This window comes from Guyanagaster necrorhizus (assembly GCF_019112545.1).
Source record: "Guyanagaster necrorhizus MCA 3950 unplaced genomic scaffold BT62scaffold_4, whole genome shotgun sequence".
NCBI lineage: Eukaryota > Fungi > Basidiomycota > Agaricomycetes > Agaricales > Physalacriaceae > Guyanagaster > Guyanagaster necrorhizus.
In genome coordinates this window covers 895,434-921,347 of record NW_025064883.1, presented here as the reverse complement: position 1 = coordinate 921,347, position 25,914 = coordinate 895,434, and the positions used below count along the sequence as shown (strand labels likewise).

Below are 25,914 nucleotides of genomic sequence, written 5' to 3'. Positions count from 1 at the left end.
GTGGGACAATATAATATTAAATGAGCCTCATCCCCAGATAGACAGTGAAGACACGGTGATATTATGTATATAAATAATTAGTTGTATATGAAGGATGTCGTGCCTTGGCAAGACCTGCAGTGGGCAGGGAGTGATGAGAGGCCAATCAGAGGCGTACGATGTTTTTCAGACACACTCACCATAGACCCAAGTACTAAGGATTATCCCATATACTGAATCGATGATCTCTCCACAAACGATCCACGATGATTCCGCTGACGGACGATGGATAGTCGGTGGTGCGGGATGTACCGTCAATGAAAAGGATAGATACATTGCAATGAATGTCTCTCCAGGGGCGCACGCTATGAAGGCATTAGTAAGAGATTTATCAGATAGAAAATGGGCTTCACATCACACTCGCGACGTTGATGCGTGTCTTTAGACAATACTGATAGAGGGACCCGGATTCAAGCACGAGGGTGACTGAATCAGACGGCTGGATGATGGTAAAGGCGCCGCCTTCTCGTCCGTAGTCCCTCAAGAGTTGAATTGAAACACAATCGGATGTGTCGTTGACAAAATTAATGAGAACATCATAGCTCTGGGAAACGGAAGGCATGAAGGTGGGTGTCGTTTGAGAGAAAAGGGTGATAGGTATTCGGGCTCCAGCACGCTTGGAAATGAAATGGCGACTCAAGAGTAGATGGGCGAGGAGAGAAGAACGGAGGCAAGGCAAACAAGTACAAGGGCTCTTCTTCTTACTACTTGCTGGAGAGAATGTGGCGCTCAGGTTACGGCAATGCTGGCGGAGACCAAGGAACAGATTGGTTACGTTGATATGGAAAACAGAGAAGGCGGAAAGAATAAAACGATAGAAAAGTGGTTGCCATAAACATGAATGACTGTTGTCAGACTGTTGACACAATAATACAGGGCGGGCAAAGACCGAATTGGTCCAAATGCTGTATTGTGCCTCCTAGGGTCCATTGCAAAGGAAGACAGGCCGGCAGCGAGACACGGGAAGCAGGGGGAACCAGAACACGCCAAAACAATGAGGCGCATTGCACGCCTTGGAAGCCCAGAGTGACCTTATGGACCTTGTGCCAATGACTGTGGCTGCCACGATCATAAATGATCTGCCGGCCCGATCTGACGCTTGTACTACATGTTGACATTCCTGACTATCCCGCTCGTCTCTTCATCTACGACGTCTTCCTTGCCAATCACCAGTGTGTCGATGCCAGGCCCAGCCGTCCAATGCCCATACCTGCAAGCAGATTACCCGCGAGGCTGCCAATTACAGGGCGTACGAACACGAGCACCAAGTAGCGGTCTTCATTTCCAACGTACCTGAGGCCCATGCCTCCAAAATTCTGTTTACGGATGTCACAGACGACGGAAGAATTATCAGCTACTCTGATCAGGCGCGTTCCCCACGCATCTTTGGTGCGGCATCCTGTTGACATGCAGGCAGACGGTACCAGTCTTATGCCTAACTTATCTAGCTTTGGGAAAAATGACCCAGGCTCCCCCACATGTTTGACTGCAGGTTTGAGGATCCAACTCGTGAGATCTATTTCTCCAAGGAAATATTCATTAATCATGCTGTCTCATCAGTTCCTGGCGCACGGTTGTCCCTACAATTTAAGCTCGCCATGTTTCCTTCCAGTTGCATTCCTACGAACTCTTTCTCGATCCTCCAACCCAAAGCGTTGTCTTTCAGACCATTTTTCCCGAGTCTTTCGATTGTTTGGTCGCGTCAGACTCAGTAAGATGATGCAGATACCAGTCTTTTCACACCTGACCTTACGAGGTGTTACCAACATCATTTGGATCACCACATGAAGGAGTAATTCAATGACTCCAACCTGCAAAGTTTTTGTTATGCTCAAGGTAACAGAATGGGGTCCGAAATCACTGATCGATATTTCCAGTTTCTAGTCTCGGGTCTGCCGCGGGCCTGTGAAAGCTTGTTTTACTCGGGTACAGTAAACTGGCTAGCATGTCTCTTGCGTCATGTTTGCGCAGTCTACCGTTGCTAGAGTATTTTGCCCTATCTTTTGTCACTATTCGCGAATTACGAAGCGCGTTCATCATCGCATTATCTGCCTCTGTCGTAGTAGAGAAATCCAACGCTGGGTACACAATCCTCTCTCGGAGCAACAGAGGGAAGTAATAAATTGTGTGATAAGGTCGAGGTTTCGTTTCTCTTTCGCCAGCCTGCGCGAGAAGTATTTCTCACCTTCCGCGATACGGTACTGAATGTGCGGTATATTAACTGCCATGTTATTATTAGCTCGGGCTTCAGGGTTTTCACTCACATTGGGACCGTGGTAGCAGAACGAAAACGTGTAGAACAGATCATCAGATAGTACAGTAAACAATATCTCTTTGACAACTATAGAAAAGTCCGATGGTAATATGTAGATGTTCAGCTAGCCCCATGGTTGTTGAACTTTCACTAAACGAGGAGTCTTCCTCCGAAATGAGCCCTCGGCTGCACAACTCCTTTAGCTGAAACCACATTGGACATGAAAAAAAAAACATCGACAGACCAGCTTGACCGCCACAAATGCTGCCCAGCTAGAACCATCGCTAGAGCGAATCATGACTGACCCGGATGAGCCTGTGTAGGAGCAGGCTTTTCACCATGAGGTGATGGTCCCCCATAGAACGAATCGCTATACTTGGGCGTTGGAGTTTCGTCTGTCATGTGGGCATTTGCAGGCTGTGGTGGATACTGTGAATAGTTGTATTCAGAAATTTCATCCGTTGGTCTTCGCACGGGCTGCGCCATGACATCAGACATGCTCATATCACTAGCTTGTCGAGTATGGCCATGTCCATATGGTGCGTCAGTGGAAGGTCTAGTGTCCCAAGGGTCACCGCGGGTATTCATAGGAATACTATCATTGAATGCGTTTGCAGAGTCGTTGAGGGCGTTGTACTTGGCATGATCTTTCTGTTGCATGGAGCTATACGAGCACAAGACCACATATAAATAAACCTAGACACAGTTTAGTGAGGATACCGTGATTCGAAATATGACGCACATGCACAATGGCGAATAAAACCCACAACCCGCCCATGATACCTACATCAACCCACGGGAAAATCTGGCAGAGGGTATCGGCTTCTGATGCTTGGGCACTATCGGAAGTATCATAGAACTCGTTGGTGCAATTTGACTTGGCGGTAGAATGACGAGTTGCAGAAATAATTGTCCAAGCCGCTGCCAGCGAGAAAACCGCGAGGGTCATAATGGTATGGAGGCTCAGGTATCGACGAAATAAAACAGATTTTTCCTGAGATAACTTGGTAAGAAACCGGAGGAAAAGCTGCGAACGGTCGTCATTTACTTTCGCGACTGCGATGAAACCCAAAACTTGCACAGCCGCCGTGACGAGGCAAACGATTCCGAATAGCCACGATGCAAATGAGGGAGTGGCGGCGCCGACAACTGGTTAAAATATACATAAGGGGCATACTGAACTACCTAGAACAGGTACTTACTAGACGGCGTCACCATTGAAAGGATGCCTACGACAAAAGCGGCGACGAATTGCTCCGTCAACGCAGCGTACATTCCGGCATTGATGAGAGGAAGGGCGCAACAACAGTATTCTCTTGGCTTCATAGTGATAGTGGATGACTCCTTACTCGTCAAGAGAAGGACAAGCCAACCACGAACGACTTGAAATGAAGAAGATGTGGTGGTAGGAAAAGGAGAAGTAAGCAAGACGACGGCTACTGTGCAAAGCGATGCTGCACCAACGAAGTATTTACACCTGTTTTATCTCGTCCTCTTATGGCAACCCCCATCACACAGCCACACTTGCACTCGTACCTCCATGTTCCGTTCAACCTTGGTGTCGTTATTCCTTGTCGCTGCTGCTGCAACGATGGTTCTGTCCAATCCTGACACCCAGGTGTCTCTTCAGGGAGGTGAAGAGGCTCACACGTCGCAGAGCTGGGACTACGACGACTGCGGTAAGTAATCGTCACTGCTATCTACGACTACCAGACATCTAATTCGTGTCTCACCAAGGACTCCCATCGGACATTATTCAGTTAGAGTATATCAAGATTAAACCTGACCCACCAAAGCCTGGTGAAGATCTCACTGTGACCGTGAAAGGTTACGTTCAGGAGACAATTGAGGTTTGGCGTTATCTTCTACCCAAAGATGCGATCCTCTTCTCACCTAGCTTTTTAGGAGGGGGCTTACGCGGACGTTACTGTGAAGTTGGGTCTTATCAAGATACTACATAAATCGTTTGATCTTTGTGAAGAAGCGTGCGTCTCCGTAAAGTTCGACTTGGATCAGCACCTTATCTATCTACAGACGCAATGCTAACGCGAGCATCAGCTGCCCTGTCGAGCCTGGTTCCTACACCGTCAAGCAAACGGTGTCATTACCTAAAGAGATCCCACCCAGTGAGTTATATTTATACGAGAAGGGTCTGCCCTTATTGTGAATTCACAGGCAAATTCTCCGTGGATGTATTAGGCTACACTGTCGAAGACGAAGACTTGGTCTGTCTTAAGTTGAAGATTGACTTCATGAAGCGACCTTTCTTCAAGGTGTGGTGATTCAGCGAATGGCCTTGGGTTTTCTTCTTTTACGATCGGACCACGGTATATTATGTCTCTTGTCGTCGTAATATTGCCACGTCGTCTATGGAATCCAGTTTTTGAGCTCTTTCTTTCCTATTCTCGCGATCTGCCAGGTCATGGGGTAACAGCTAATCCTTTCACACTAGTTTTATTCAGGACGCTGCGCATGAACCGTGTCGGACTTGGTTGTCGTTTTCGTAAGCATGTCCTCTTGGAGAAACAGCGAAGTATCTGAGCAGCCGGCCGTTGTTTTTGATCCCGTTGTCGAAATAGAAGATTCTCTTCTCTGCCATATCTCGTTCGAGCATGTCATTGCCACACGATCCACGTATCAGTCGCCTCTTGGGCGGCAACAATGAGTTGCAAGACGGGCCTTTCCTGGCTCAAATATTGCAGGTGGAGGCCCTTCGAATAGGCCCTTATTGTCGTCGCCTGAACCCGGTAGACAATTAGCAATGCTGCCACTTTCGGCGAACAATTAAACTGTTCTTCAAGATTCCAATGTTACACCTTCTCACGGACTCAGAAATGGAGCGGTTCTCTGTCTAACTCACCCGCACTCTGTTCCGTCCTGTGCCCCTACTATCGCTTCGATGCCAACTAGCACTGTACCATACGAAGTCCTCTTCGACTTCACCAATGACACCAATGACTTGGTAACGGTGCAGCCGATTGCGCAGAATGATGGAATCAGTTCAAGAGGCGCAATACTTTTGATGAAGGAGGGCGATAATGTATCTTTGGTTCTCACTGCCGGCTGCACGTACCAATATGCCCTTCAGCACCGATCCAAGAAAGCATATATCTCGTTGAGTTATCTCCGACTCACGTATCATATTCTTGTGCGCTGATGACAGACAATCTTGTTAAGGGTGCGTACATGGCAAGACTTGCTCTGTACTACTTCCGTGATATTTTCCGGAACTTTACCATCGACGCGGCTACAAGCAGCCCATGGAGTGAACGTCAGCTGCACCATCAGTAGGGAGTAATGATCAATCTGTCGAGGTGGGTAAAGTTTCTTCAAGCTTGTATCAAAGATAATTAAATTTCGCGGCACTATCAAGTTTATGAACAGGGATTGACGTTAAACGTTTAAAATTATTGCCGTATGACAGTTAGGAAGGACAAGCCTTGACATATGTAACGTGCACTTCTCGATAGCACTTTTACTATTCCATAATCCAAGACCGGGCGTTTTGTACTTTTGCTGCACTCCTAGGGGAAACAAATTTAATCGTCGTTTGCATGAAAGCTCAGGAGAAGCATACTTGAAGATGTCCCAGAGTTCGGTTTGGTTTTTATAGATCGCATAACCTACCCATCATGTCGGGTGACATTCCTATTTAATGAAAAGGGATGCTTACTTACCATCATTTGGCGATGCACCGTCAAGAATTTCATCGGTGTACTTAATCACACGGTTCCCTTCGATTAGATCCAGCTGACCCCACTGCCAAGGCATGATACTAAGATGTATCGAGTCAGACGTCTGAAATGGCGCTGATGAAGCAGCACGTTTACCCTCTAAGCGGAAGCACCATCAGCATATGGATCCACTGCCAAAAAAATAATTGCGCGATACGCACGAATGCCCCGTTTTCAATGCTAGGTCTACCCATGCGGGATAGATGTTTGTTTTATTGGCTTGGACGTATCAGTACGAGGAAACAAACATCGTGGCAGAGACTCACCGATTCCGGTAACACCAAATTCCTCCAATACCAGCGGCTTCTCGACTTGACGTATAGCTAAAGGTCACTGAGAAACGTATTATTTGAGTAAGGGCACGGCTTGTATACCGTTTGAATGTTGGCTGATCCAATTATGACCCCATTGCTTTACGGTGAAATTGGACCCCGGTGTGTCCTTTGCTCAGGTATCAGAACTCCGAGCTCCCGAACTAGAAGAAACCCACCAGTTCTGTATACCTATATATAGATAGACTCCAGTGTAGGCTCTCAGCTTCGATGGGAGACATCTCACCAAGACTGGGGGTACATATGCTTTCGTGCACGCGTTAGAAAGGGGAGGCTATAGTCGAAACTACCAAAGACTCACATACGTTCCGAAGTCAATATTGTCGAAAGTCAGGTCGAGATCGAAGTTTTCCCCGGCTGAGAGTGTGTGTAAGTGTGGGGCGAGTGATAAGCGAGGCGTTAGCGTCGAACCTTCCCCATTATAGTTGTAGTCAGAAAGAAAACTTCCATTATACCAATAGTATTTAGGCTTGCTCCAGTTGAACTGGCCTTCACCGCCAGTGGTAATCATATGGAAGGGGTCACTGAGAAAGACCAATTTTAGTGAATTTAGATAAGAATGGTTAGCGTAGATAGATCGGAGATACTTACAGGCTTCGAACAAAGTCTGCTTGTTGCTTGTACCATCTACTGATGAGCCCACTTGTTGGAACGCAATTAGGACCGCCAGGAAGATCTCCCAGACATCTAGCTTCATTCATGAGTTCCCAGGCAAATATATTCGGTGAGTCCTTGTATCTTTCTACGAGAACCTTGACGTAGCGTTCTACCGCCGATTTGTATAAGCTGCATGCAGGAATTGGTGAAGAAGAGAGACACGTACGATAAGAGGCAATAATACGAGGATCTGAATAGAAAACATCGTGTGTCTGGGATGCTCCTGTTATCCAGTTAATATAGAGTTCGCATCCCTGGAAGCGCAGAAATGAGTAGAAATGCTACGACCATGAACTAGCTCACACCATAGCCAACCCAATTATTCGTGAAGGTCAGTATGACTTTAATTCCATGTTTTCCAGCCGTATTGATGACATTATCCAAACGCTGCAGCCCCTGTGGTCCATCGTTCAATACCCATTCAGAACTATTCCACACCTGAGCAATGAAGAAAGAAGCCAAGTAGTCAGATACCTGTATAATAAGCACCCGGAAAGGCTATGATACCTGATAATAAGTAAGGCCAGACTTCAGAGCGCCGGCTAGCTCAGAACCGTTGATAGCATTAAATCCCTTCAAAACAAGGATCAAAGAGATAGATAGAACTATACAGGGGAAGCACTTGCCCATGTTCGAAGCACCTTGACATCAGCATTTTCCATTTCCTGGAAGGTGGCCTCGACGTCCTCATTTGCGGTGAGAAGCGGAAGCCACTGGAGCTGGTGAGACTTCACGTAGAAGAATAGGATAGCATCGAAAAAGTGGACTAACATAAGAATTGGCTCCAATAAATGCCTATGCTATGAATCAGACGATTTTATGGGAGTTCATTGTGATTAGAAATGCCCACAAATTGCTCATCGTCAAGTACAAAGTTTCGACCATGGGTGGTAACAAATCCGTTTGGGATCCGAGGACCCAGTGCAGCATTAGAGAAAGCAGTCCACCAAATCAAGAGAAAGGGAAACAAAAATGCTCGAAGGAATCGTAACATGGCAAAATAGAAGGGATGGGAAGACTTGAGCCTTCGGTATATATAAGACTCGGCACTTAGATGCAATACGCCATGTTCGTAGAATGGTCATCAGCCCGTTTCCTCGGGATAATGTCGGTAATTGTGCAGGTGACCGCGGTTTGGAAATCTCAGAAGCTTGATATCAGGATCAGACGTACTCCTCATAGAATGGGAGACGAAAATCTTATGGCAAGTCTGAGCGCAGTGGTAGAAAGAATCAAGAGCGAAAGGATCATTCGGAAGCTCGGTCCGACTCGGCGTGGCAATTTTATTTTTCATCATTGTTATCCACCACCGTCACCTGTACTATCAGTTCCCGCCGCATTCTTTTGGAAAGTACGCCAATTGAAGACTGTAGAAAGGTATACTACATACATCAGCTACGATGCCCAAGAGCGCCAAAAGACGGAAGGACAAGGCGGCTGATTTCACCGTAAGTTTAACTTGCATATGCAAAGCAGACATTATTGAATCAGTCTGCACATAGAAAGCGAAGTTGAAACTGGGAAAGGGTAAACAGGTTGCCAGCAATGCCATAGACACGTCGTTCAAGGCTCGTTGTAAGTCCGTGTCAAAGCCGTCGTTTGCTTGCCAATTAATGCAAAGCTAGCGATTGCCTTGCCGTCTCAGAGCATTACCAAGGACAGAGACGATGATACACCGACGACGAGACGACGTTTAACGTTGGACGAACTCGTGGCGCATACTAAACACTACGGCGCTGCAACTCGTAAAGGTACGATCGTGTACTATTTGCATACATGAACCCTCACACTCGCTGCAGATGCACTTGCAGGGTTTCGAGAGTTGTTTGAAACGCACTCCCATATTATAAATGAATCACTGACAGCACTGTTCAATACATGTGTACGATTGATCGGGGACGAGGTGACTCTCTCACCAACTGTACCTTGAAATCATTTCACCCGCCGTCTTAGGATGCCGGAGTTCGAAAGGCTCTTTTGTCTTTTTTTACTTGGCTGTTTCCCCGGATACCAAAGGCATGTCGACTTCACTGGTCACATCCACTATCTGACGAATTCTAGGAACAACTGATTCCACATGCACCGACGCTCCTACTTTTCACTTCCTCCGCGCAAACCCATATTTTCCCCGAAATTCGTATTGACGCCATCAAAATTTTAGACTTGCTCTTGATATATATTCCGGAGCCAGTCATTTCTGGATGGAATCAAGGTGGCGACAAGCATGGGTCAAGGGTCTTGGAAGGGTATCTCGGTTTGTTGAACGCGGGAACGAAGTTCGGGGAAAATGACGGTGAGAATGCGTTTTAATGGATCTCCTTGCAGTTTCCTCATAACCCCATAGGGCCCGTCAGAGCAACGTCAACCGCTAGCGTCGTACTCACTGCAACTGTACGCAATTTCTTTCCCGATAACTCCGATTCCTAACCAGTTGACCATTGGCAGTCGAAGCTAGTAGTATTACGATCTTTTGCGACATTTTTGCGTCAAGCTCTCTCCCTAACATCACATATTAATCCCCGGTGGTATCTTGCATCTTCATTTGATTCACCCGCTTCGTACGGAGCGTTTGATCAGTTGTTTCGACTTTCCTCTTGCCAAGATCAAGTGTTTGACTGTCGGGAGTGGCGTGATGAATGCGACGACGGGGATGAAGATTTCGTACTCAATGAGCCCAGACCATCATCAATGTTATCGATGGGCGGCCATCAGTACTTGCCTGATGTGCTCAACATGTCCGAAGATTTCTCGGGTTCGCATGCACCTGGGAACATCACGTTCATCAGCGTGAGTACTTTCTGCTTGTTTTATGGCTTCCAAACTAAGTTAGAGCAGAATCTAGCCCGAGCTTTGCAATCAACGCTTGTATCTACCTTTTTAGATTACGCCCCCGCTGTGTTTTCTCCTAGTTCCAATCCTCAAGAGGTTGAACTTGATCTAATTCTTGCGGTTTCGGACAGTGTTCGTAGCATATATGGGGAAATTTCCCATATTCCAGACGCGGTTAGTTGTTTCGTCAGTCAATAAAGACCTAGCCCTCACTCAGCAGCAGAAAAACTCCTCGTTGCTGGAGAACTTGACGAGTATACTTGGTTACATGACTCCGTTTTTCCCATTTCGGCCTGGAGGAAAACGCGATATCAAGGTCTGTTAACAAACCGTTTACGATCAAGATGTCATTCACCTTCCTACCAACAGATTGAACAAGCCTTTCAAGACCTCAATCTCGTCTACTGTGAACTTAGTTCGCTTCTCGTTTTGACGTCTCGAGACGCTGGGTCGCCACTACGGTCGCGACAGCAACGACCGAGTAAAACTAATAGCACAAAGCTGTCAATGCAGAACGACATAGTGTGCGACTATGTTCTTCGGGAACTATCCGGTAGCAATGTATCATCAAGCCAAGTAGCGCGTTCGTTGACTTCCGCAGCTTACACTTCGTTGACGCCTACGATGTGGTCACTGATCAATTGTCCTTCCCAATCATCAAGTGCTGTTTTCGGGGCCATTCTTGAGCATGGAACAGTCGTTTCGGCGAAGTCTGCCCTTAAGAAGCCTACGGTCGATTTTATATCGCGATTAATACTCGTTGGTGCAGTGCCTCCAAGTTCTGGCTACCAGGTGTTGACAATATGAATCAGATGAACACTGATCGCCATTATCGAGGCCACTTTAAGATTGGCCAAATATCACAACATGCAAAACTTGTTGATTGGATAGAAGCACTGCCCAAAACCCTCTGGGAACTCGGAAACACTGATCTTGCATTATCGGAGGTAAGTTTTCTCGCCGTCTAATTACCATGGGAAGCTGACGATCGGTAGACTATCTTGCGATTCTTGCTTCGACTGCTCCAACGCCAGCCAGAAGTATTGCATGAGAAGGTAAGTTTAGTTATATTAGTTTGGAGGCTGAGATCTGATATGCCTTCTTGTAGATGAGCAGGTCACTGCGCTCCAGATTTGTGCCATATTTCGTCGTTGAGCATCCGGTTCGCGGTCAAATTCCCGGGCCATTTACTAAGCTTCCTCATGGGTCAACAACGAGGCGTTTAGCACTAGACGTCGTTGCAACCATGCAATCGGCGAGTTTTACAAAGGATAAATTGTGTTTATCGGTGAGCATTGCAGTCAAAGACACGATGGAGGGTCCATATTGGACTTTGGTCAATCTATGACTCGTTATTCCCGTGTTTACACCTATCTGCAAATATATTGTACAACAATAATAATTCCCATAAAAGACGCCGGGCCCAAAAGCAAGGATGCAAGCATTCTAAATAAATTTGACGCAGTCAATCCAAAATATTCTCCGAGTTATCGTCACCTCTGGCCGGTCAGAGATGAAGATAAAATGCCTCTAGGACACCGAGAACGGCATAACGATAGCAAAATAAAGAGTGACAGAGAAAGCCAGAAGGCTCATGAAGTGAAATACCAAGTGGCGCCTTGCAGACGACCAACGCTTTCTGATGCCAAGTCTTCGAAAGCGGCTGGAGACAGGTCCAAGTCGTACTCTGCGCATCCAGTGCATCGGTCGACAACTTTAACATCGGTGCTCTTGCTTTCGTCTGTTGCCTGGAGGTTAACAAGCATTGGATGGGATGAAAAGACTAGGCTTACATTCGATATGGATGTACTTGCCACAAAGAGAATTGTCATTGGAGTTTCCATTGGTCCTGATGAAAAATATCGGCCGTCAAAACAAAAGCAGGAATAGATCAATGTCATACGTGTACTGATCGTATAGGATCTCTGACAGTGCGACAATATGGTCCGAGTCGGTACTGGTTTCGCCACAAGAACCCAAACCAGCTATACATATAATTAGATCTTCCATACGGACGCCGGCGTTTGTGGGAACAACGTACTCTCGTAGTAGGTGACTAAAGGAGTATGTGAGACTAAGGGAAGCTGTGTAGACGGAATGAATCACGTACTCTCTCCGGTATACGTGGTGCCGTCCGAACTGCCCGAGGTAGAGGTCGCCTGAGCGCTCGAAGTGGTGGGAGTTGTTTGCGGAGTGGTGGTGGTGGTGGTGGTGGCCACTGGCTGAGTTTCCTGAGAGGATGAGGTATGTTGCTCCTGGACAAACGATGAGGTGCTGGTGGACTCTGGAGTAGCGCTAGTAGCTGGAACGGCAGTGGACTCTGGAGTGGAGCTGGTAGCTGGAGCAACAGTGGACTCTGGAGTGGAGCTAGTAGCTTGAGCAGCACTAGTAGACTCTGGAGTCACACTGGTCGTTTGAAGAGGAGTGGTGGAAGAGGTTTGCTGGGCCAGTGGCGTCGACGAGGCCTGAGCTAGGGAGCTCGATGACCCCACTTTACAACGCCCGGAGTTTGCCCTGCGAGCATGTCTCCTGGAACGGGTCCGCTTGGGAAGCACAGGTTGTGGGTCAACAAGAGGCTCAGCGACGGGGGCTGGGATGCGTGCCGACAGGGAACGATGCCGGTGGACAGCATGGGACATGTGGGGGGAAGCCAGAGCAGAAACAAGGGAAATCAAGGCAAAGACAGCGAGGAAGGAGCGGAACATGCTTGCAGGAGGGGCCGAGAGGAATGAAGGACAAGGAGGGTCTTTATAGACGGGAAACTGAAAGAATGAAAGGAGAGGAAAGGAGAGGAGTTCCTGCAAGATGAACGCGAGGCAGGGAGGTTGCTCAAAGGGAACCCTTTATTTATTCGTTTTTATTAATAGATCACGCACTTTTTTTTTTCTGTCAGGGGCTGTGACATGAGGAACAAAGATTATAACAACCAGGCCCATACGATTGCCTATCAAACATTGCTACCGGCCCTCGCGGCATACATCTTCACCAGCCCATTACTGGCTGTCCCTGCCAGACTCTTCGCATATGCATCCACCTGACCCAATAATAACAGACTTTCCAGGCGACTCGGCTCCGCTGGTATTTTGAACAACCGCGTAACATCCTCTTCCGGAAGAGGCGCCTGACCCTGTGCCACCCGGGTAATGTTCTCCTCCTTGCGTTTCATCACATAGTTGTCTGCCCGTGAACGCTCTCGAGCAATTTGTCGCGACAAATACGCCAGATTGCCTTCCTCAGTTCGGTAGCTGTCAAGGGCCTCGGCTATCTGCTCTAAATTCTTGGTCAGGCCTGCTGAGCCCAAGTCCAAGACTGAAAACGAAGGAGGAAGCGCTGAATCGGCTGCCGCATATGGCGGTGAGTCGGACAGGGCAGTCGAATATCTCTCAGAGAGCGACCCGAGGAATGAGCTGAGGAGAGGGTTGGTACGGATTTTGAGGGGGACTTCTTCCATTATTGTCGAGAACGTTAGGCGGTGGCTTACTAGACTAGAAGAAAAGGGTTAGCAGCGGAAGGGCCAGGGCTATAGTCGCTATTAATATTACCTTGCTGTATTGAAGTTGGACGTCTTGTACGCATCCAAGAAGGCGGCAGTCAAGCGAAAAGCACGGAAGGAGGCGTTACCCCGCGCAGTTTGTGTTATGTCTACAAACAATCACATTACTATCCTGCTTCCGGCATGGAACATCGGGTGCGTACCATGGACAACAACTATTCCACCATGCCGAAGTTTATCATGGTGTATAGCCTGCGTGTCGACTAGATTTTGATGGAAGAATGCTCCCAGCGTCGTAGCCTGATAAAATCCGACGACACTATCGTCTGCTTGAACTTCTTTGAGCGAGCGAAGCATCGACGCCTGATACCGAGCTGACATATTTAGAAAATAAAATATCAATACATGTGACCAAGTTGGAAGGAAAAGAGATCGCACCGGCAAATTTTGAAGATTTGTCGTCCTCATCACCACTGTGATGAGGGAGAGGGAAGGAGTTGGATACTTCCAAGATGCCGTCGAGATCGAGCCCTAGCAGCAGACCATGGGCGGAAGTAGCAGGGGCCTCCCGAGCATGTTTGAGAATTTTGGAAACAACCTGGAGAGAAGACCTGTTATTCTCAGACATGGAAAATGCGAGTGCGATGCCAGTCGGCTTACCATGCCATCCAACTGGACACAGGTGAGCGATATGTCTGCCTCAATATCGATGACTTTTGACATGGATGCAGGTATAGCTTCATACGTGGGTGGTGCTGGTGTCGGTGTCGAGCTCTGAGCTGGCAGAGAGGCGGCAAGGGTCTCAGCCATCGAAGGGGCGGCCATACTTGTTGAGTGTTGACGTCGACGCGACCAACAGTGAGGGCGAAAAAAAGACAATGGCAATGGCAAGCACAGTCAAATAATATTACACTGCTTTCGGACGTGGAATCCGATGGCTGCTTACATTGGAGCATGAAACCACCATCCGGCTGCCTTTCTCCCATATTTTGTTGTTATCATGGGCGTCTCTCGCTCTGCAAAGATTACGACTCTTCTGCTCATTGATATCGCCTTTTTCTTCGTCGAACTTGTTGTCGGTAAGGATGCTTGGCTCATAAATATCAGGACCTCACCTAACCCCTTGTCCGAAAGGATATGCCGTTGGGTCTCTTGCACTGGTCGCAGACAGCTTCCATATGCTCAAGTGCGTCCTAGCCAGCTTATTGGTATAAGATTCACTGATGGATTCTTCTCTCAGTGATGTCATGAGCCTCGTTGTCGCCCTTTACGCTATCAAAGTAAGTCGGAATGGCGTTGATGTCCATCTCGACTCATTTTTTCCAAGTTGACTGCGCAAACCGATCCGGATTCGCGGTATTCTTACGGTTGGCACAGAGCGGAAATACTCGCAGCGCTCGTCAATGGCGTATTTTTGCTCGCTCTCTGCTTCTCTATCTCTCTGGAAGCTTTTGAACGGTTCTTTAGCACTCCAGGCAAGCGCCACTTCCATTCATATTGACACCCCGTTGATAGGGAGGCCTTGACACAGAGATATCGAATCCTCGATTGGTGGTCACAGTCGGGTCTCTTGGCCTAGCGTCCAATGTGCTTGGCCTGTTCCTGTTCCACGGTGAGCCACTTTCATTGAACGTGTATATTCACTGCCAATATCATGTAGAACACGGCCATTCTCATGATACCCCGCCACCTTCCACCCTAAACGGTGCCCTTGTTGCGCCCGGTGACGTCACTCCTACACAAAAAATCTCAATTCGTCGTCAGTCTCGGTCCAGATCACGCTCCCTATCACAAGATTCCTTCTCATCCATGTATGGACATCCCGCCGCCACACGCGCCTCTCTCGTTAAGACGGCACAAGAAATGGCAGCCAGGTCTCCTTCCCCAACTCGAATTCATCGAGAAAGTCCATCGCTATCAAGGTCACTGGACGCAGGTTCGCTTGCTAGTCGACATGTCAGTGTTCTGTCTCCCGACCACGCCACAGAAGAGGATTCGGATACCCTTCCTGTCTCTGGTGAAAACACACCCTTGTTAAGCCATACTCATCAAGATTGTGGCGTGTCGAGTGGTAACCAACACGACAACCAACATTCCCATGGTCATTCCCATGGTTCTATGAATATGCGCGCATTGGTTCTTCACGTCCTTGGTGATGCGCTGGGAAATGTTGGAGTCATAGCAACTGGCTTGATAATCTGGCTCACTTCTTGGAGCTTCAAGTATTACTTTGATCCTATAATCAGTTTGGTTATAACCGTAATCATATTCTCTTCAGCTTTACCTCTAGGTACTTTGGGAACATCGATTCTCTTGCTGTCTCTAACTTTTTTCAGTGCGCAGCGCGTCCTTTATACTGCTTCAAGGTGTACCATCAACCATCTCTCTTGATGACGTTCGTGATTCGATCTTGAATGTCGAGGGGGTGCTTTCGCTTCATGAATTGCATGTTTGGCAGCTGTCAGAGACCAAAATCATTGCCTCTGTACATGTTCTTGCCTCTAGGAACCATGACTTCATGCCTGTAGCGGCAAAAATACGCGAGGCACTCCATCATCACGGAATTCATTCCAGTACGATACAGCCCGAATATCTCAAACATACTCGGCCTGAAGAACTGTACAAAGTACGCCCGATCTCGTTTATTGGTCATCATAAGTCTGACGAAATCAAAAGACGTCTACGTCTTGTCTCATTCTATGCCCACCAGACCAAGAATGCAATCCTCAGGAAAATTCATGTTGCCGTGAGTACTCTCACTATTTGTTCATAGCTGTTACTCACCAACCAAATTTCAGCCCCTTCTGTCGGAGAGGTTTAAATTTCACATCGCATCTCTTATGATACAAGATCCATAAGATAGACTGAAAGATACAAATGGTATTACACTCCTACTTCACCCATAAATACAGGGAAATTTGCAACAAACGACTGAGAAGAACTTAGTCGTTGAATGATGGCTGTACCAGCATAACTATTCGCATTGCGAAGGTCGGTCGCCAACCTTCGCGCCATTGAAGCGATCGGATGTCCAAATACCAAGCGGTGTTCCCAGCGGGTCCCCCTTAACGCCAATTCGAGGTGCGAAGCCGCAGTCAGAACAGAAGAAACCGTTATGACCAATAGCTCGATGTTCGCATGGGTCTGTGAAGCGTCCACCGAAACTAGAAGGGATGGCAGCACGGTGTGCAAAAATATTGGTAGCAGAGGTGGTCCCGCTGACGACAGCGGTGTGGTGAGAACAAATGTTATGAATCTTCGGAAGGTCTCTGTCTCTGCCAGGCCAGCCGAAAGGGATAGTTCTGTCCATAAGCTCCGCAAAAACTTTGACGGCGTCGTCGTTTTTACGAGGCGGTCTAAATTAATTGACGGCGCTTTGCCAGCACGGGCCATTGCTAGAACGTTTTGGATTGCTTGTTTCGACTGCTCCTGCCATGAAACATGCATTCCGAGAGACATTGCATGCTGAATATGGGCTGCCAGGCGATTTTAGTGGATTGACAGGCCAAATGACCAAATAAAGGACGAACCGATTTCTCTCGGCCCTAGCGTCTCGGAAACAAGCCGTTGAACAGTCGCAACGTCAAATCTCACCGCGGCGAGCCGGTCTTTAGCTGCCTTCGATGCCAAGAGGGTTAAGATACGGGAACCGCAGAGAACAAGCACTGGTTTTGGACATGACGGTGACAACAGAAGAGTCTGAAGGACTTCTATGTGCACTGGGGCCATGAATCTAGGAGCACACGTGAGTTACAAGCGCCAGATTGATGGGAAATGCTGTTTCCAACCCTTTTCTGTAAATCTCTTGGAGAAGAAATTTCACTACGCCAACCAGGGTCCAGCTTAGAAGGGGCCCAGTAAAGAATGAGATGCCATTGTTCAAAGTGTCGCCATCTATTTTCCCTTCAATTCGAGAGCTGATGGCTGACGAGAACAGTGTCGCAGCTATCTTGAGCAATGTTTTGGGACGGCTCGACCTGTTGAAACGTTAAATATTAAGGAGCGATATTCAGGCATCTCACCTTAGTATCGTGTCTTCGATGCCTTCACTGCCACTATCAAATAGTGTTTTGAACCAGGCATTAAATGCTTGGGTATCTTCACTAGAGAGAGATTCATGGAGGAAGACTTGGGAGGCCGATTGGAGGAACAATCCAGATACAGTTCTATCTCCTTGAACGAACATTTTTGCGTCCAACTAGTTAACATAACATTAACGAACGACCACTCGTGTCGCGAGGAGACACGAACATTAAAGTGCGCCAACGTGTACTGAGAAAACAGAACGATGTCCCCGAGATGGCTTACTGCCGTCTGTGGATCGCCTGTTATTAACACCATTAGATTATCAGAAATGTTTACAATTCCGACGCACCGATGGTTTCGCAGTCGTAGCTGTCCACCAAAGACACTGTCTGGTAGAGGAGCTCGTCTATTTTGACATGCAAGGATACGATATCCAATATTCTGTGATGTAAATACAGTGCTTTACACAGTCGGCTTGGGGCTTCTACGTCAAATGAGTTGGACAGTAAGATGAAGCGCTTTAAATTAGTATATCAACGAGTGTCTCTTCTAGAAGAACTGGGGGACAAACCTTCATAACCACACTGGCAAAGGCAGTGTGGGTAGCAGCTTCGTTGCATATTCGGTCGAAAAGAATATGCGCGTCTTCGATTGCGAGGTCAGCGGGCAGTTTGGAATCTATGTAGGACTAGTATTACTCAGTCTCAGCTCCTTTCGGAAAATCAAAGCTCACCTCTACGTCAAATCCGGCATTTTGAGCCTCTGCGTGGAGAGGGAGCAGGGTCTTTTCAAGAACCGCTGGGTCCACGCCGAGGGCATTACGACCATCCAGTAGGCCGGTGTCCACGAGTTGACGCAGTAGTTCTCTGGAAAATGGTAGATTACTGGCAGATGAACTTACAAGTCAATAATGCACAATCGATAGATAATTGACTCACGGATGAAGGGGGTCGGATCCCTCGGCGGACGCGAGAACATGTTCGCAATGTGCCAGAATATCAGGCCGGTGGAAGATAGACATGGCAGCTTGCTTTGCGCTGCGCTATAATGAAGCATGTTATAAGTCGCTCTGATCACAAAGAGATTCACCTGCCCAGTCAACGTCAACGGTGTTATCACTGGTCATGGCCTCTTCAAATGCTATTAGGAGGGCAGGAAGCTAGGAATTTTTTTAGATGCAAAGCACGGTACAAATATAAGTTGCCTACCCTTCCAACAATAAATGCACGCCAGATGAAACAGGTCGATGGAGGAGCCTGAGAAAGACATAACAGTGCAGCTGTGAAAAGTTGTGTATAGAACACAGACGCCGGCCAGGAAGACCATCTGAAGGTCCCCACTAACAAAGCTACAGCATCAGGTCCACAGCCAGCACCGAAACGCCTTGCTGTATGAGTAACCTGCCAGAAACAATTAGATTGCGAGTATTTAAACGAGACTCAAACACTATACTGACAAGGTGATGAAGTTCCAAGCCAAAAGTAATGACGTCCGTATCAGAATTAGGCCCAGAAACATCATCCTTGCCTAAAGCGACTTGAAGCGAATGCATCATTTGGGCTTCCCTAGCAGCCTTGGCATTATCTCCAGTCAAAAAGCTGAGAGATACCATGTAGTTATCCAAAGCCTGCCTGACGACTGGGGTCAGTCGAAAATTTTGAAGGATTTCAGTGATATCTTGCAACTGGATCGATGCCTGGGTTGTAGACACTTGTGACAGATCAGACACACATGAGAGAAGCAGTATGACTAGCTCAGATGCAGAGGTGGTGAGCTGGTGAAAGTGGGTAAGGGGCAAGGCGTGTGCCGTTCGCAGGAGTGCCAATGCGTCCTGCACCGTTCCGACAATAATTATTGCTGACTCTCCATAAGGAACGACAGAACCCATTGGGGGAGAACCAGAAGAGTAGTGTGAATCCAAAGCGATGCGACATAACATGTCTAGGGTGGCAGGGTGATGCAGGTCTGGGGAACGTGCCGCTTGAAGCATAGTAGCCACGAAGACAGCAACGGGAATCATGCCGTCCTGGATGGCATATTTCAAGTATTCTTGCAAGTCTGGATTGCCAGGGTAGAAGCGAAGCATTGAAAGAACGGAGTCTGTGCGCAAAAGTTGTGAATATATGTGGCAAGACAGCAGGAGTAAAAGAAGTCCCAACTGCTGAGCGTGTTCTCGACAGCGTCCGATTCTTGGAGACCATTATCCTTTGCAATGAGAAGTCTGCATAGTCCAAGCCACTGAAATAGAACACAACTATTAGAGAGTTTGGAACAATAGCTGAGGTCAACGAATTACTTTAGAAGCAGAAATACCACTTTGAAAACAATTCCTCGTCAGCTCCGTGAGAGACATTGCTACATTAAATCTGGGTAACGTGTCAGTAGTGTCGAGAGCTAAGATTCTTCACTCTGAATCTGCCAGTATGGGGGAAGAGTAACGTCCAAGGACACGTACAGGCAGAAGGTAGGAAGCTGTAGGAGGTGAACCATGTGACCTGAGGAGACGCGTCTGAATTTGAATTTCCAGCAGTCCACTTTCACAAACCATTCACCTCGAATTCACTATACTTATATAAATCCATCTACACGATACTATAAAGCTTCGAGTCTGGAAATACTGTAGCTTCCAGGACTTCACCGGGACTTCATGGCTGGCTTGAATATAAGATTCTGATGGAAATGAAGAAGTTAACTCAGGGAATGCTGCCTACGATGCACGTGCGTTATGAGCCCAGGTCGCCCAACCTCAGTGTATATATCCGACACAGATTACTTGCGGCCTGATGATCATGCTCACTGGTGTCCTTTGCTTTCTCACCTCTTACGTGTCTGCCCGGGCTGGAGTCAATGACCAGATTGCGTTTCTGCAGTCTTCCAACTCAACATTGCTCCAGTATCCTACCCAGTTCACACAAGGCATCGTTCCCAAGGCAATTCACTCGCACAATGATTGTGCGTGTAATGTTCAGCTAATGATTCTATTGGTATTAACAATTATGATGTAGACTGGCGAGACGTCCCTCTTTTAACTGCGATCTCATTAGACGTTGCAAGCGTGGAGGCAGACGTTTGGCTTGTGAACAAGACGCTCTACGTCAGTCTTTTTACTTCGGATGTATGGTCAAGGATGTTACTTAGCACACTGAATATAGGTTGGACACGAGGAAGCGGCCTTGACCAAAGACCGGACCTTGAATTCCTTGTACATTCAGCCCTTGCTGAATGTCCTAGATCTTCAGAATCCCCACACCGATTTTAATAACGTAACAAGCGTTAAGTCTGTATCTCTCAACTATGATGCGAAATCCATCCACTCACCATGTCGGTGTCACGCAAGTGGCGTGTTTGACACTTCCAGTGGCACAGCTCTGCAACTGTTCATTGATATCAAGACGAACGGGAAAGAGTACGTTATATCTGAAATTGCAGAAGACATCGCTGAATACAATAGGAAGAGCCCTTCCCGTGATCCTGGAGACTCTAGCGCCATTACGAGGGAAAGGTTATCTCACAACATTCTCGAATGAAACGTTGACCAAGTCAGCAGTCACTGTCATTGGAACTGGTAATACCCCGCTGGACGGCGTCTTGGCGTTGTCCCCGCGTGATTACTTCTTCGACGCACCGCTAGCTGAACTCTCTGCAACCGACACGATCTGGAACGATACAATTTCACCCGTAGCAAGCACTGATTATGAGGTAGCCGTGGGTTGGAATGGTATTGGGAATATCACCGAAGCTTAACTGACGAACCTCACACAATTTGTGAATGACGCACACCAGCGCGGCATCACTGCGAGGTATTGGGACACCCCCGGCTGGCCGATCCAAGCACGCAACGACGTATGGAGGCAGTTGTTGAATGTCGGGGCTGATTGGCTAAACGCTGATGATCTGGAGGCGGCAAGTCAATTCTGACGGGCTCACTGACAAAAAATAGTCCAATTTGTCCGATGTTTTACGTTTGTACATTAGGAAGAAGAATACCAAATAGTGGTTGCAATAGCTTATGATGGATGCTGTTTAAACATATTTTTGACGCTGAGTATGTGTTGCTCATTTGGAGCAGGTTTCTGATGGCCCAACGCACCGCGCGCGAGATAAAGAGCATTCCGAGTCTCTCCAGGAAGCATCTGGCCAGCCTTGATCATCCGGTTTTCATCCAGGGCTTTGGTAGCCACCGTCGATGCAAGAACATGATCCTGTACATACATTCAGGATGCGACTGTAATCAAGAATAACAAGCAAGCCCACAAAGTATTCTTCAACCTTTCGCCCCAGTGCGATTGTCCCATCTTGACCTTTGAACCGCAAAACCTTCTGAAGATTCCACCGTGTCTTTGGCCTTAATATGCCTGTTGAATTCTGGTCCAAACTTCGTTCATGCTGGATGAAATTCTGGGCGTCGGGAGCTCCCCTTTGAATGAGCGACAAAGGCTCCTCCTGCTTGAGCTTGTCCTTCAGCATTTCCCATCCAATAGCGCGCGACGTTATTTCCCATCGAAGATCCCTGGGATTGTCCACCAGCTCTAATATTGCGACTGGCGCGTTGTCTCCTGGGCGGTTTCCGTACTTATGTATACGTGTATAACCCCCCGGCCGGTCAGCGTATCGTTGAGCGAAAGTGCCAAAAAGTTTGGGAATTAGGTCCTGCTTCAACAGGAACGCAGAGGCTTTGGTGAAGGCAACATTATTCCCTTTCTTGCCTAACGTGATTATCTGAAAGGGGTGCTGAGAGTCCATTCGCTTCTCCATGAAGCATGCAACACACCTTCTCGGCCAGTCGTGCTGCATCCTTCGCTTTTGGAAGTGTCGTTTTGATTTGTTCGTGCTCGAAGAGGGATGTAACCAAATTTCTGAAGAAGGATTCACAAGAAATATACATTCAGAGCATCCAAACATACCTCAGCATTAAATTTCTGTGTGATGTTGTTCTCGAGAACTTGCGGAAAGCGACGCCATGCTTCATACTCGTCTGTGGCCAAGCTTCAAGGCAGTACTTACGACGAAGAAATCGAATATATATTACGTAATTACCAGAAGAAGAAAAATAAGGAAGAAAAGGCAGCACTAGTAGTAAGTCCTTATGCTATCTATCCACCCTCCAATAGTGCTGTTAAATCAATAAAATCAACTCAAAAATTGTCACTGCGCTCGAGCTCCTCCGTGACAGCAAAAGTTGGATAATCGCTGACTGCCGAATCATATTTTTCTGTTTTGTTCAAAGTCCGAAGGTGTCTGGACCTAACACTCTGGCCAATCAAACCGCCCGGTCTCTTCCTCAAGTTTGTCCATCCTCACTAACGAGTCATGTCTTTCCTTCGCCTTGCCGCCAGGCCCGCTACTTTCTCTCGTCCGTTCTTGAATGTGTATTACTCTCAACGCCAGCTTCCGGCTAGGTGGTATTCTGCCGCGTCTGGTCTCACCAAGGAGGCTATCGAGAACCGCGTTCTGAGTGTTTTCAAAGGATTTGAGAAGGTCAAGGCTGAGCAGGTATGCTTTCAGTCGAGGGCGCGTTTTTACTATTGGTTTATTGGCTACTAGCTGGTACCAAGCGCCTCGTTCAAAAACCTTGGTCTTGACAGCTTGGATGCCGTTGAGGTGGTCATGGCAGTAGAAGAGGTGCGATGGAGTTACATTTCTTGTATACTTGATATTGAGCCTCGATTCCAGGAATTCTCCATAGAAATACCGGACGAAGCCGCTGATGAGATGGAAACAGTTGAGCAGGGTGTGTTAGTTCGCCTCATATATCGGATGTCGCTCATTTTTCTATGTTTCGCAGTCATCAAATACATTTCTGAGACTCCGGAGGGTGCGTACACTTCTGGTAGCATAGCCTTACGATTCTAACCTGTTGTTCAGCTCACTGAAAAGGATATTTACTTTGTAATACTCCCCAACACAATCAACACATGATTAGTAAACTTTTCCTGACATTTACGTGAGCGAATACTTGGTCATGAGCGCTATGCGTCCAATGCCTTCGGTTTGAGTGCCGGAATACCATTCGGAACATCATATCCGATCAGGAGTCTTCGCGAGTCTGATGCCTATATATGCTTGCCTCGCTCACTTGACTAAGACCCAAACAAGACGTCTTTTACCCATCCATCCATCTATGAACGTACCTCAGATCATCGTTAATCATCCTCTCTTAAAGGTGGGATGCACCTTGGGAGAAGGTATGCCATTCGCATGATACAGCTCCTTTACCGACCGCGCCGCTGACACTGAAACTCCTACAGGTCCTATCTACGACCCTACAAATGGGGTCTTACATTTTGTTGACATCCAGGAGAAGAAGGTAGATCTTGGGATGGAAGCAGTGTTGCCATCACTCTGATGCTCATCGTAGGTCTATCACTTCAACACGCAAGACAGCCAGCTAGCAGTAGATCAGTATGAAGATTCTATCACTTGCCTGGCTCTGTGTAGTACCGGCGTCTGTTTTCGCCCAGTTTCCACTCTGCAGCGTTGTTGATTTGACTTCTAGTTGGCCTGTGCAGCGTCTCAGGGTTTCGCCCTACTCGATGGCCCTACTCTCAACTATATCTGTAAGCCGATACCTGCTGATCAGAAACCATACACTCGCTTCAACGACGGAGCCTGCGACAGCAAGGGCCGCTTCTTTGCGGGAACGGTGTATTCTGAAGTACATGGCGTTCCTGGGATGTTGTATAGATATGATCCAACCGATCGTAGCGTCAAAGTGGTGGATGAAGGGCCGTTCACAGTGGGTTGCCATGATTATACCGTCACTGATATTACCAAGTATACCGTCTTGCAGGATTCGAATGGTTTGGGCTGGAGTGTAGATGAAAGAACGTTGTGCGTGTGGATCGTCTAACGAAAGTAATTCCCTAACCCGAGGATCAGCTACTTTACCGACACGAAGCGAAACATAATTTACGCATACGATTATGATGATGGCAACTTGTCCAATCGTCGTGTCTTCATTGACACCAACAAATTCAATCTTCCCGGTTTTTGCGACGGGCTATGTATCGATGAAGAGGGATGTATCTGGAGCGCTCGGTAAGATGGGCATCCCGACGAGTTACATGTCGTGATGCGAACCACCTTTTCACAGATGGGAGGGATCGCGAATTGTTAGATTCTCCTGTGAAGGGAACGTTGACTTTCAGATATTGTTTCCCACTGTGTGGCGCGTAACGGCCTGTTGCTTTGGGGGTAAGCTGTACTGGCACATATTGAACCGACTTGGCTCTGAATAAGCCTCCTAGGGCCCAATAATGACCAGCTGTATGTCACCACTGCGCATTGCAGGTTGAATGGAGATATAAATGACCTGCAGGAGAAATACCCAGACTCTGGGCATCTATTCGTTGTTGATTTTGGAGGCAAATACCGTGGCGCACCACGACACAGATTTGGTAGTTAAATATTGATGATTAATGCAATAGAGTTACATAAGCGTACGAGTCTGGTTCGAAGATACGGTAGATGCCGGCAGCTATGCAGTTGGAAACAAGGTTTGGATCGGGTCAGTGGCTTCCTCCCTTGTACGCCGCATTCGAATTACACCGCTCAACTCCTCAAGGTAAGTAAATCTGGTCTGCACCTACCCTCTGCACTGCTGAATTTTGTTTTCTTCGATATTTTAGGTCCGTCGCTCTTCTGTTCGCTTTTTTGCCAGGGAAAACCGTGGATATTGACCTCGATTTCGCAGACTTCACGATGGCCACTTTCTCTTCGACACCCATCGTAATTGATGGCAAGGGTCACCTCCTTGGTCGACTGGCCTCGATCATCTCCAAGCAGATCCTCAATGGCCAGAAAATTGTTGTGGTTAGGTGTGAAGAGATCAACATCTCTGGCAGCTTTTTCCGCAACAAGGTATGACTCCAATATTCGACACGATACGCTGGTGTAAATGTTGTCTAATCAGCTCCGATACCACAATTTCCTCCACAAACGCCACATTGTCAACCCCAAAAAATCCGGCCCCTTCCACCACCGCGCGCCCTCCAAGATTCTCTACCGGGCCATCCGAGGAATGACTCCCCACAAGAGCGCCCGGGGTGCTGCTGCCCTGGAGCGCCTGAAGCTCTATGAGGGCGTTCCTCCTCCATATGACCGCAAGAAACGGATGGTTGTCCCGGAGGCTTTGAGGGTGTTGAGGTTGAAGCCTGGTCGCAAGTACTGCACGGTCAAGGTACGTTGTTCTGCGACAGCTGGACTCTTGGTGTACTCACTGGTGTGCAACAGCGGCTGTCTCATGAAGTCGGCTGGGGTTACAAGGACGTCGTAGACCGTTTGGAGGAGAAGAGGAAAATCAAGGCCCAGGCATTCCATGAACGCAAGGTATGTATACGAGCCAGCCAAAGAGTCGTTGTAGGTACTGATTTCCGTCTCAGCTTGCTGCTATCAAGCTTCGCCAAAAGGCCACTCTTGACAAGTCGTCGTCTTTCGAGAAACTTACTCAGCTCGGCTACTAGCTGCTATACTACTTTCATGATATGTGAATGTCCATACTATGTTACTGCAGTGCTGCGTATACATCGTTTGGCGCCTTTCTCTGCTTTT

The 25,914-nt window shown here is 47.6% G+C and overlaps 16 protein-coding genes across 16 annotated transcripts; 9 read left to right on the top strand and 7 right to left on the bottom strand.

Moving 5' to 3' along the window:
- BT62DRAFT_927738 (uncharacterized protein) lies at positions 1-1,073 on the bottom strand. Its single transcript, XM_043185335.1, has 3 exons — positions 393-1,073; positions 180-344; positions 1-114 (listed from the first exon to the last, which is right to left on the bottom strand). Exons 1-2 carry the CDS (start codon positions 599-601, stop codon positions 194-196), a joined length of 360 nt encoding a protein of 119 aa, XP_043043940.1. The 5' UTR covers positions 602-1,073; the 3' UTR covers positions 1-114; positions 180-193.
- Positions 1,074-1,249: 176 nt separating this feature from the next.
- On the top strand, positions 1,250-1,913 carry BT62DRAFT_512561 (uncharacterized protein). The gene is made up of 2 exons (XM_043181217.1): positions 1,250-1,548; positions 1,600-1,913. Exons 1-2 carry the CDS (start codon positions 1,342-1,344, stop codon positions 1,825-1,827), a joined length of 435 nt encoding a protein of 144 aa, XP_043043939.1. The 5' UTR covers positions 1,250-1,341; the 3' UTR covers positions 1,828-1,913.
- Positions 1,914-2,445: 532 nt separating this feature from the next.
- Positions 2,446-3,775, bottom strand: BT62DRAFT_512234 (uncharacterized protein). Its single transcript, XM_043181214.1, has 5 exons — positions 3,496-3,775; positions 3,342-3,442; positions 3,036-3,287; positions 2,538-2,989; positions 2,446-2,487 (listed from the first exon to the last, which is right to left on the bottom strand). Exons 1-4 carry the CDS (start codon positions 3,617-3,619, stop codon positions 2,588-2,590), a joined length of 879 nt encoding a protein of 292 aa, XP_043043938.1. The 5' UTR covers positions 3,620-3,775; the 3' UTR covers positions 2,446-2,487; positions 2,538-2,587.
- Positions 3,776-3,833: 58 nt separating this feature from the next.
- Positions 3,834-4,575, top strand: BT62DRAFT_1001259 (uncharacterized protein; the record flags this gene model as incomplete). The annotated part of the gene is made up of 5 exons (XM_043176706.1): positions 3,834-3,972; positions 4,031-4,143; positions 4,199-4,278; positions 4,328-4,419; positions 4,469-4,575. 5 exons carry the CDS (start codon positions 3,834-3,836, stop codon positions 4,573-4,575), a joined length of 531 nt encoding a protein of 176 aa, XP_043043937.1.
- A 617-nt stretch (positions 4,576-5,192) lies between these two features.
- On the top strand, positions 5,193-5,817 carry BT62DRAFT_1072510 (uncharacterized protein; the record flags this gene model as incomplete). Its single annotated transcript, XM_043178866.1, has 2 exons — positions 5,193-5,412; positions 5,457-5,817. The coding sequence occupies 2 exons, from the start codon at positions 5,193-5,195 to the stop codon at positions 5,582-5,584; spliced, it is 348 nt and encodes a 115-aa protein (XP_043043936.1). The 3' UTR covers positions 5,585-5,817.
- Positions 5,620-8,261, bottom strand: BT62DRAFT_512044 (glycoside hydrolase). Its single transcript, XM_043181213.1, has 17 exons — positions 7,867-8,261; positions 7,788-7,811; positions 7,643-7,729; positions 7,524-7,589; positions 7,320-7,454; positions 7,183-7,270; positions 6,951-7,125; positions 6,771-6,883; positions 6,661-6,716; positions 6,586-6,605; positions 6,518-6,530; positions 6,402-6,468; positions 6,294-6,350; positions 6,189-6,246; positions 5,971-6,068; positions 5,871-5,916; positions 5,620-5,817 (listed from the first exon to the last, which is right to left on the bottom strand). The coding sequence occupies exons 1-17, from the start codon at positions 8,008-8,010 to the stop codon at positions 5,772-5,774; spliced, it is 1,293 nt and encodes a 430-aa protein (XP_043043935.1). The 5' UTR covers positions 8,011-8,261; the 3' UTR covers positions 5,620-5,771.
- On the top strand, positions 8,083-11,193 carry BT62DRAFT_1072508 (uncharacterized protein; the record flags this gene model as incomplete). Its single annotated transcript, XM_043178865.1, has 15 exons — positions 8,083-8,367; positions 8,426-8,464; positions 8,519-8,591; positions 8,642-8,767; positions 8,816-8,919; positions 8,970-8,978; positions 9,078-9,309; positions 9,361-9,407; positions 9,462-9,803; positions 9,852-10,019; positions 10,069-10,161; positions 10,215-10,604; positions 10,658-10,792; positions 10,841-10,900; positions 10,954-11,193. 15 exons carry the CDS (start codon positions 8,083-8,085, stop codon positions 11,191-11,193), a joined length of 2,343 nt encoding a protein of 780 aa, XP_043043934.1.
- Positions 11,194-11,437: 244 nt separating this feature from the next.
- BT62DRAFT_916854 (uncharacterized protein) lies at positions 11,438-12,550 on the bottom strand (the record flags this gene model as incomplete). The annotated part of the gene is made up of 4 exons (XM_043184014.1): positions 11,438-11,593; positions 11,639-11,694; positions 11,887-11,901; positions 11,956-12,550. The coding sequence occupies 4 exons, from the start codon at positions 12,548-12,550 to the stop codon at positions 11,438-11,440; spliced, it is 822 nt and encodes a 273-aa protein (XP_043043933.1).
- A 242-nt stretch (positions 12,551-12,792) lies between these two features.
- BT62DRAFT_884113 (uncharacterized protein) lies at positions 12,793-13,966 on the bottom strand (the record flags this gene model as incomplete). The annotated part of the gene is made up of 4 exons (XM_043182787.1): positions 12,793-13,330; positions 13,388-13,487; positions 13,542-13,712; positions 13,777-13,966. The coding sequence occupies 4 exons, from the start codon at positions 13,964-13,966 to the stop codon at positions 12,793-12,795; spliced, it is 999 nt and encodes a 332-aa protein (XP_043043932.1).
- A 299-nt stretch (positions 13,967-14,265) lies between these two features.
- On the top strand, positions 14,266-16,190 carry BT62DRAFT_511579 (cation efflux protein). Its single transcript, XM_043181211.1, has 9 exons — positions 14,266-14,417; positions 14,473-14,524; positions 14,579-14,618; positions 14,666-14,813; positions 14,870-14,950; positions 14,999-15,628; positions 15,675-15,964; positions 16,015-16,084; positions 16,137-16,190. The coding sequence occupies exons 1-9, from the start codon at positions 14,339-14,341 to the stop codon at positions 16,157-16,159; spliced, it is 1,413 nt and encodes a 470-aa protein (XP_043043931.1). The 5' UTR covers positions 14,266-14,338; the 3' UTR covers positions 16,160-16,190.
- A 31-nt stretch (positions 16,191-16,221) lies between these two features.
- On the bottom strand, positions 16,222-19,450 carry BT62DRAFT_978575 (uncharacterized protein; the record flags this gene model as incomplete). Its single annotated transcript, XM_043189355.1, has 13 exons — positions 16,222-16,814; positions 16,869-17,071; positions 17,127-17,315; positions 17,361-17,536; positions 17,590-17,663; positions 17,714-17,882; positions 17,936-18,052; positions 18,098-18,248; positions 18,303-18,406; positions 18,467-18,523; positions 18,573-18,764; positions 18,821-19,074; positions 19,096-19,450. 13 exons carry the CDS (start codon positions 19,448-19,450, stop codon positions 16,222-16,224), a joined length of 2,634 nt encoding a protein of 877 aa, XP_043043930.1.
- Positions 19,451-20,067: 617 nt separating this feature from the next.
- Positions 20,068-21,315, top strand: BT62DRAFT_511643 (uncharacterized protein). The gene is made up of 5 exons (XM_043181212.1): positions 20,068-20,316; positions 20,370-20,458; positions 20,517-20,641; positions 20,702-20,770; positions 20,820-21,315. The coding sequence occupies exons 1-5, from the start codon at positions 20,148-20,150 to the stop codon at positions 21,106-21,108; spliced, it is 741 nt and encodes a 246-aa protein (XP_043043929.1). The 5' UTR covers positions 20,068-20,147; the 3' UTR covers positions 21,109-21,315.
- Positions 21,142-22,369, bottom strand: BT62DRAFT_927728 (ribosomal protein L17). The gene is made up of 4 exons (XM_043185334.1): positions 22,269-22,369; positions 22,136-22,220; positions 21,619-22,083; positions 21,142-21,566 (listed from the first exon to the last, which is right to left on the bottom strand). Exons 1-4 carry the CDS (start codon positions 22,331-22,333, stop codon positions 21,372-21,374), a joined length of 810 nt encoding a protein of 269 aa, XP_043043928.1. The 5' UTR covers positions 22,334-22,369; the 3' UTR covers positions 21,142-21,371.
- Positions 22,370-22,601: 232 nt separating this feature from the next.
- BT62DRAFT_511408 (acyl carrier protein) lies at positions 22,602-23,325 on the top strand. Its single transcript, XM_043181210.1, has 5 exons — positions 22,602-22,857; positions 22,909-22,986; positions 23,038-23,095; positions 23,150-23,179; positions 23,230-23,325. Exons 1-5 carry the CDS (start codon positions 22,675-22,677, stop codon positions 23,235-23,237), a joined length of 357 nt encoding a protein of 118 aa, XP_043043927.1. The 5' UTR covers positions 22,602-22,674; the 3' UTR covers positions 23,238-23,325.
- Positions 23,326-23,804: 479 nt separating this feature from the next.
- Positions 23,805-24,230, top strand: BT62DRAFT_927727 (uncharacterized protein). Its single transcript, XM_043185333.1, has 2 exons — positions 23,805-23,903; positions 23,960-24,230. Exons 1-2 carry the CDS (start codon positions 23,898-23,900, stop codon positions 24,212-24,214), a joined length of 261 nt encoding a protein of 86 aa, XP_043043926.1. The 5' UTR covers positions 23,805-23,897; the 3' UTR covers positions 24,215-24,230.
- An 835-nt stretch (positions 24,231-25,065) lies between these two features.
- Positions 25,066-25,895, top strand: BT62DRAFT_984905 (60S ribosomal protein L13a; the record flags this gene model as incomplete). The annotated part of the gene is made up of 4 exons (XM_043189896.1): positions 25,066-25,224; positions 25,277-25,543; positions 25,597-25,692; positions 25,746-25,895. 4 exons carry the CDS (start codon positions 25,066-25,068, stop codon positions 25,824-25,826), a joined length of 603 nt encoding a protein of 200 aa, XP_043043925.1. The 3' UTR covers positions 25,827-25,895.
- Between the last annotated feature and the right edge of the window lie 19 nt (positions 25,896-25,914).

Excerpts from the sequence above, each read along its gene's own strand:
- BT62DRAFT_927738 (XM_043185335.1), bottom strand. The coding sequence starts at position 601 with ATGCCTTCCGTTTCCCAGAGCTATGATGTTCTCATTAATTTTGTCAAC. Across the intron at positions 345-392 it reads ATCAACGTCGCGAGTGTGAT|CGTGCGCCCCTGGAGAGACA; the intron begins GTGAAGCCCATT and ends ATGCCTTCATAG.
- BT62DRAFT_512561 (XM_043181217.1), top strand. The coding sequence starts at position 1,342 with ATGCCTCCAAAATTCTGTTTACGGATGTCACAGACGACGGAAGAATTA. Across the intron at positions 1,549-1,599 it reads CAGGTTTGAGGATCCAACTC|TTCCTGGCGCACGGTTGTCC; the intron begins GTGAGATCTATT and ends CTGTCTCATCAG.
- BT62DRAFT_512234 (XM_043181214.1), bottom strand. The coding sequence starts at position 3,619 with ATGAAGCCAAGAGAATACTGTTGTTGCGCCCTTCCTCTCATCAATGCC. Across the intron at positions 3,443-3,495 it reads TTCAATGGTGACGCCGTCTA|TTGTCGGCGCCGCCACTCCC; the intron begins GTAAGTACCTGT and ends TATTTTAACCAG. Across the intron at positions 3,288-3,341 it reads GTTTCATCGCAGTCGCGAAA|GAAAAATCTGTTTTATTTCG; the intron begins GTAAATGACGAC and ends AAGTTATCTCAG.
- BT62DRAFT_512044 (XM_043181213.1), bottom strand. The coding sequence starts at position 8,010 with ATGTTACGATTCCTTCGAGCATTTTTGTTTCCCTTTCTCTTGATTTGG. Across the intron at positions 7,590-7,642 it reads TCAAGGTGCTTCGAACATGG|GGATTTAATGCTATCAACGG; the intron begins GCAAGTGCTTCC and ends CTTGTTTTGAAG. Across the intron at positions 6,606-6,660 it reads ATATTGACTTCGGAACGTAT|CATATGTACCCCCAGTCTTG; the intron begins GTGAGTCTTTGG and ends CGTGCACGAAAG.
- BT62DRAFT_511579 (XM_043181211.1), top strand. The coding sequence starts at position 14,339 with ATGGGCGTCTCTCGCTCTGCAAAGATTACGACTCTTCTGCTCATTGAT. Across the intron at positions 14,951-14,998 it reads TGGCCTGTTCCTGTTCCACG|AACACGGCCATTCTCATGAT; the intron begins GTGAGCCACTTT and ends AATATCATGTAG. Across the intron at positions 15,965-16,014 it reads GGCCTGAAGAACTGTACAAA|ACGTCTACGTCTTGTCTCAT; the intron begins GTACGCCCGATC and ends CGAAATCAAAAG.
- BT62DRAFT_511643 (XM_043181212.1), top strand. The coding sequence starts at position 20,148 with ATGATCATGCTCACTGGTGTCCTTTGCTTTCTCACCTCTTACGTGTCT. Across the intron at positions 20,459-20,516 it reads TTGTGAACAAGACGCTCTAC|GTTGGACACGAGGAAGCGGC; the intron begins GTCAGTCTTTTT and ends CACTGAATATAG. Across the intron at positions 20,771-20,819 it reads ATCAAGACGAACGGGAAAGA|AGCCCTTCCCGTGATCCTGG; the intron begins GTACGTTATATC and ends TACAATAGGAAG.
- BT62DRAFT_927728 (XM_043185334.1), bottom strand. The coding sequence starts at position 22,333 with ATGAAGCATGGCGTCGCTTTCCGCAAGTTCTCGAGAACAACATCACAC. Across the intron at positions 22,221-22,268 it reads CACAGAAATTTAATGCTGAG|AAATTTGGTTACATCCCTCT; the intron begins GTATGTTTGGAT and ends ATCCTTCTTCAG. Across the intron at positions 21,567-21,618 it reads GAAAGGTTGAAGAATACTTT|GATCATGTTCTTGCATCGAC; the intron begins GTGGGCTTGCTT and ends ATGTATGTACAG.
- BT62DRAFT_511408 (XM_043181210.1), top strand. The coding sequence starts at position 22,675 with ATGTCTTTCCTTCGCCTTGCCGCCAGGCCCGCTACTTTCTCTCGTCCG. Across the intron at positions 22,858-22,908 it reads AGAAGGTCAAGGCTGAGCAG|CTGGTACCAAGCGCCTCGTT; the intron begins GTATGCTTTCAG and ends ATTGGCTACTAG. Across the intron at positions 23,096-23,149 it reads GATGGAAACAGTTGAGCAGG|TCATCAAATACATTTCTGAG; the intron begins GTGTGTTAGTTC and ends TATGTTTCGCAG.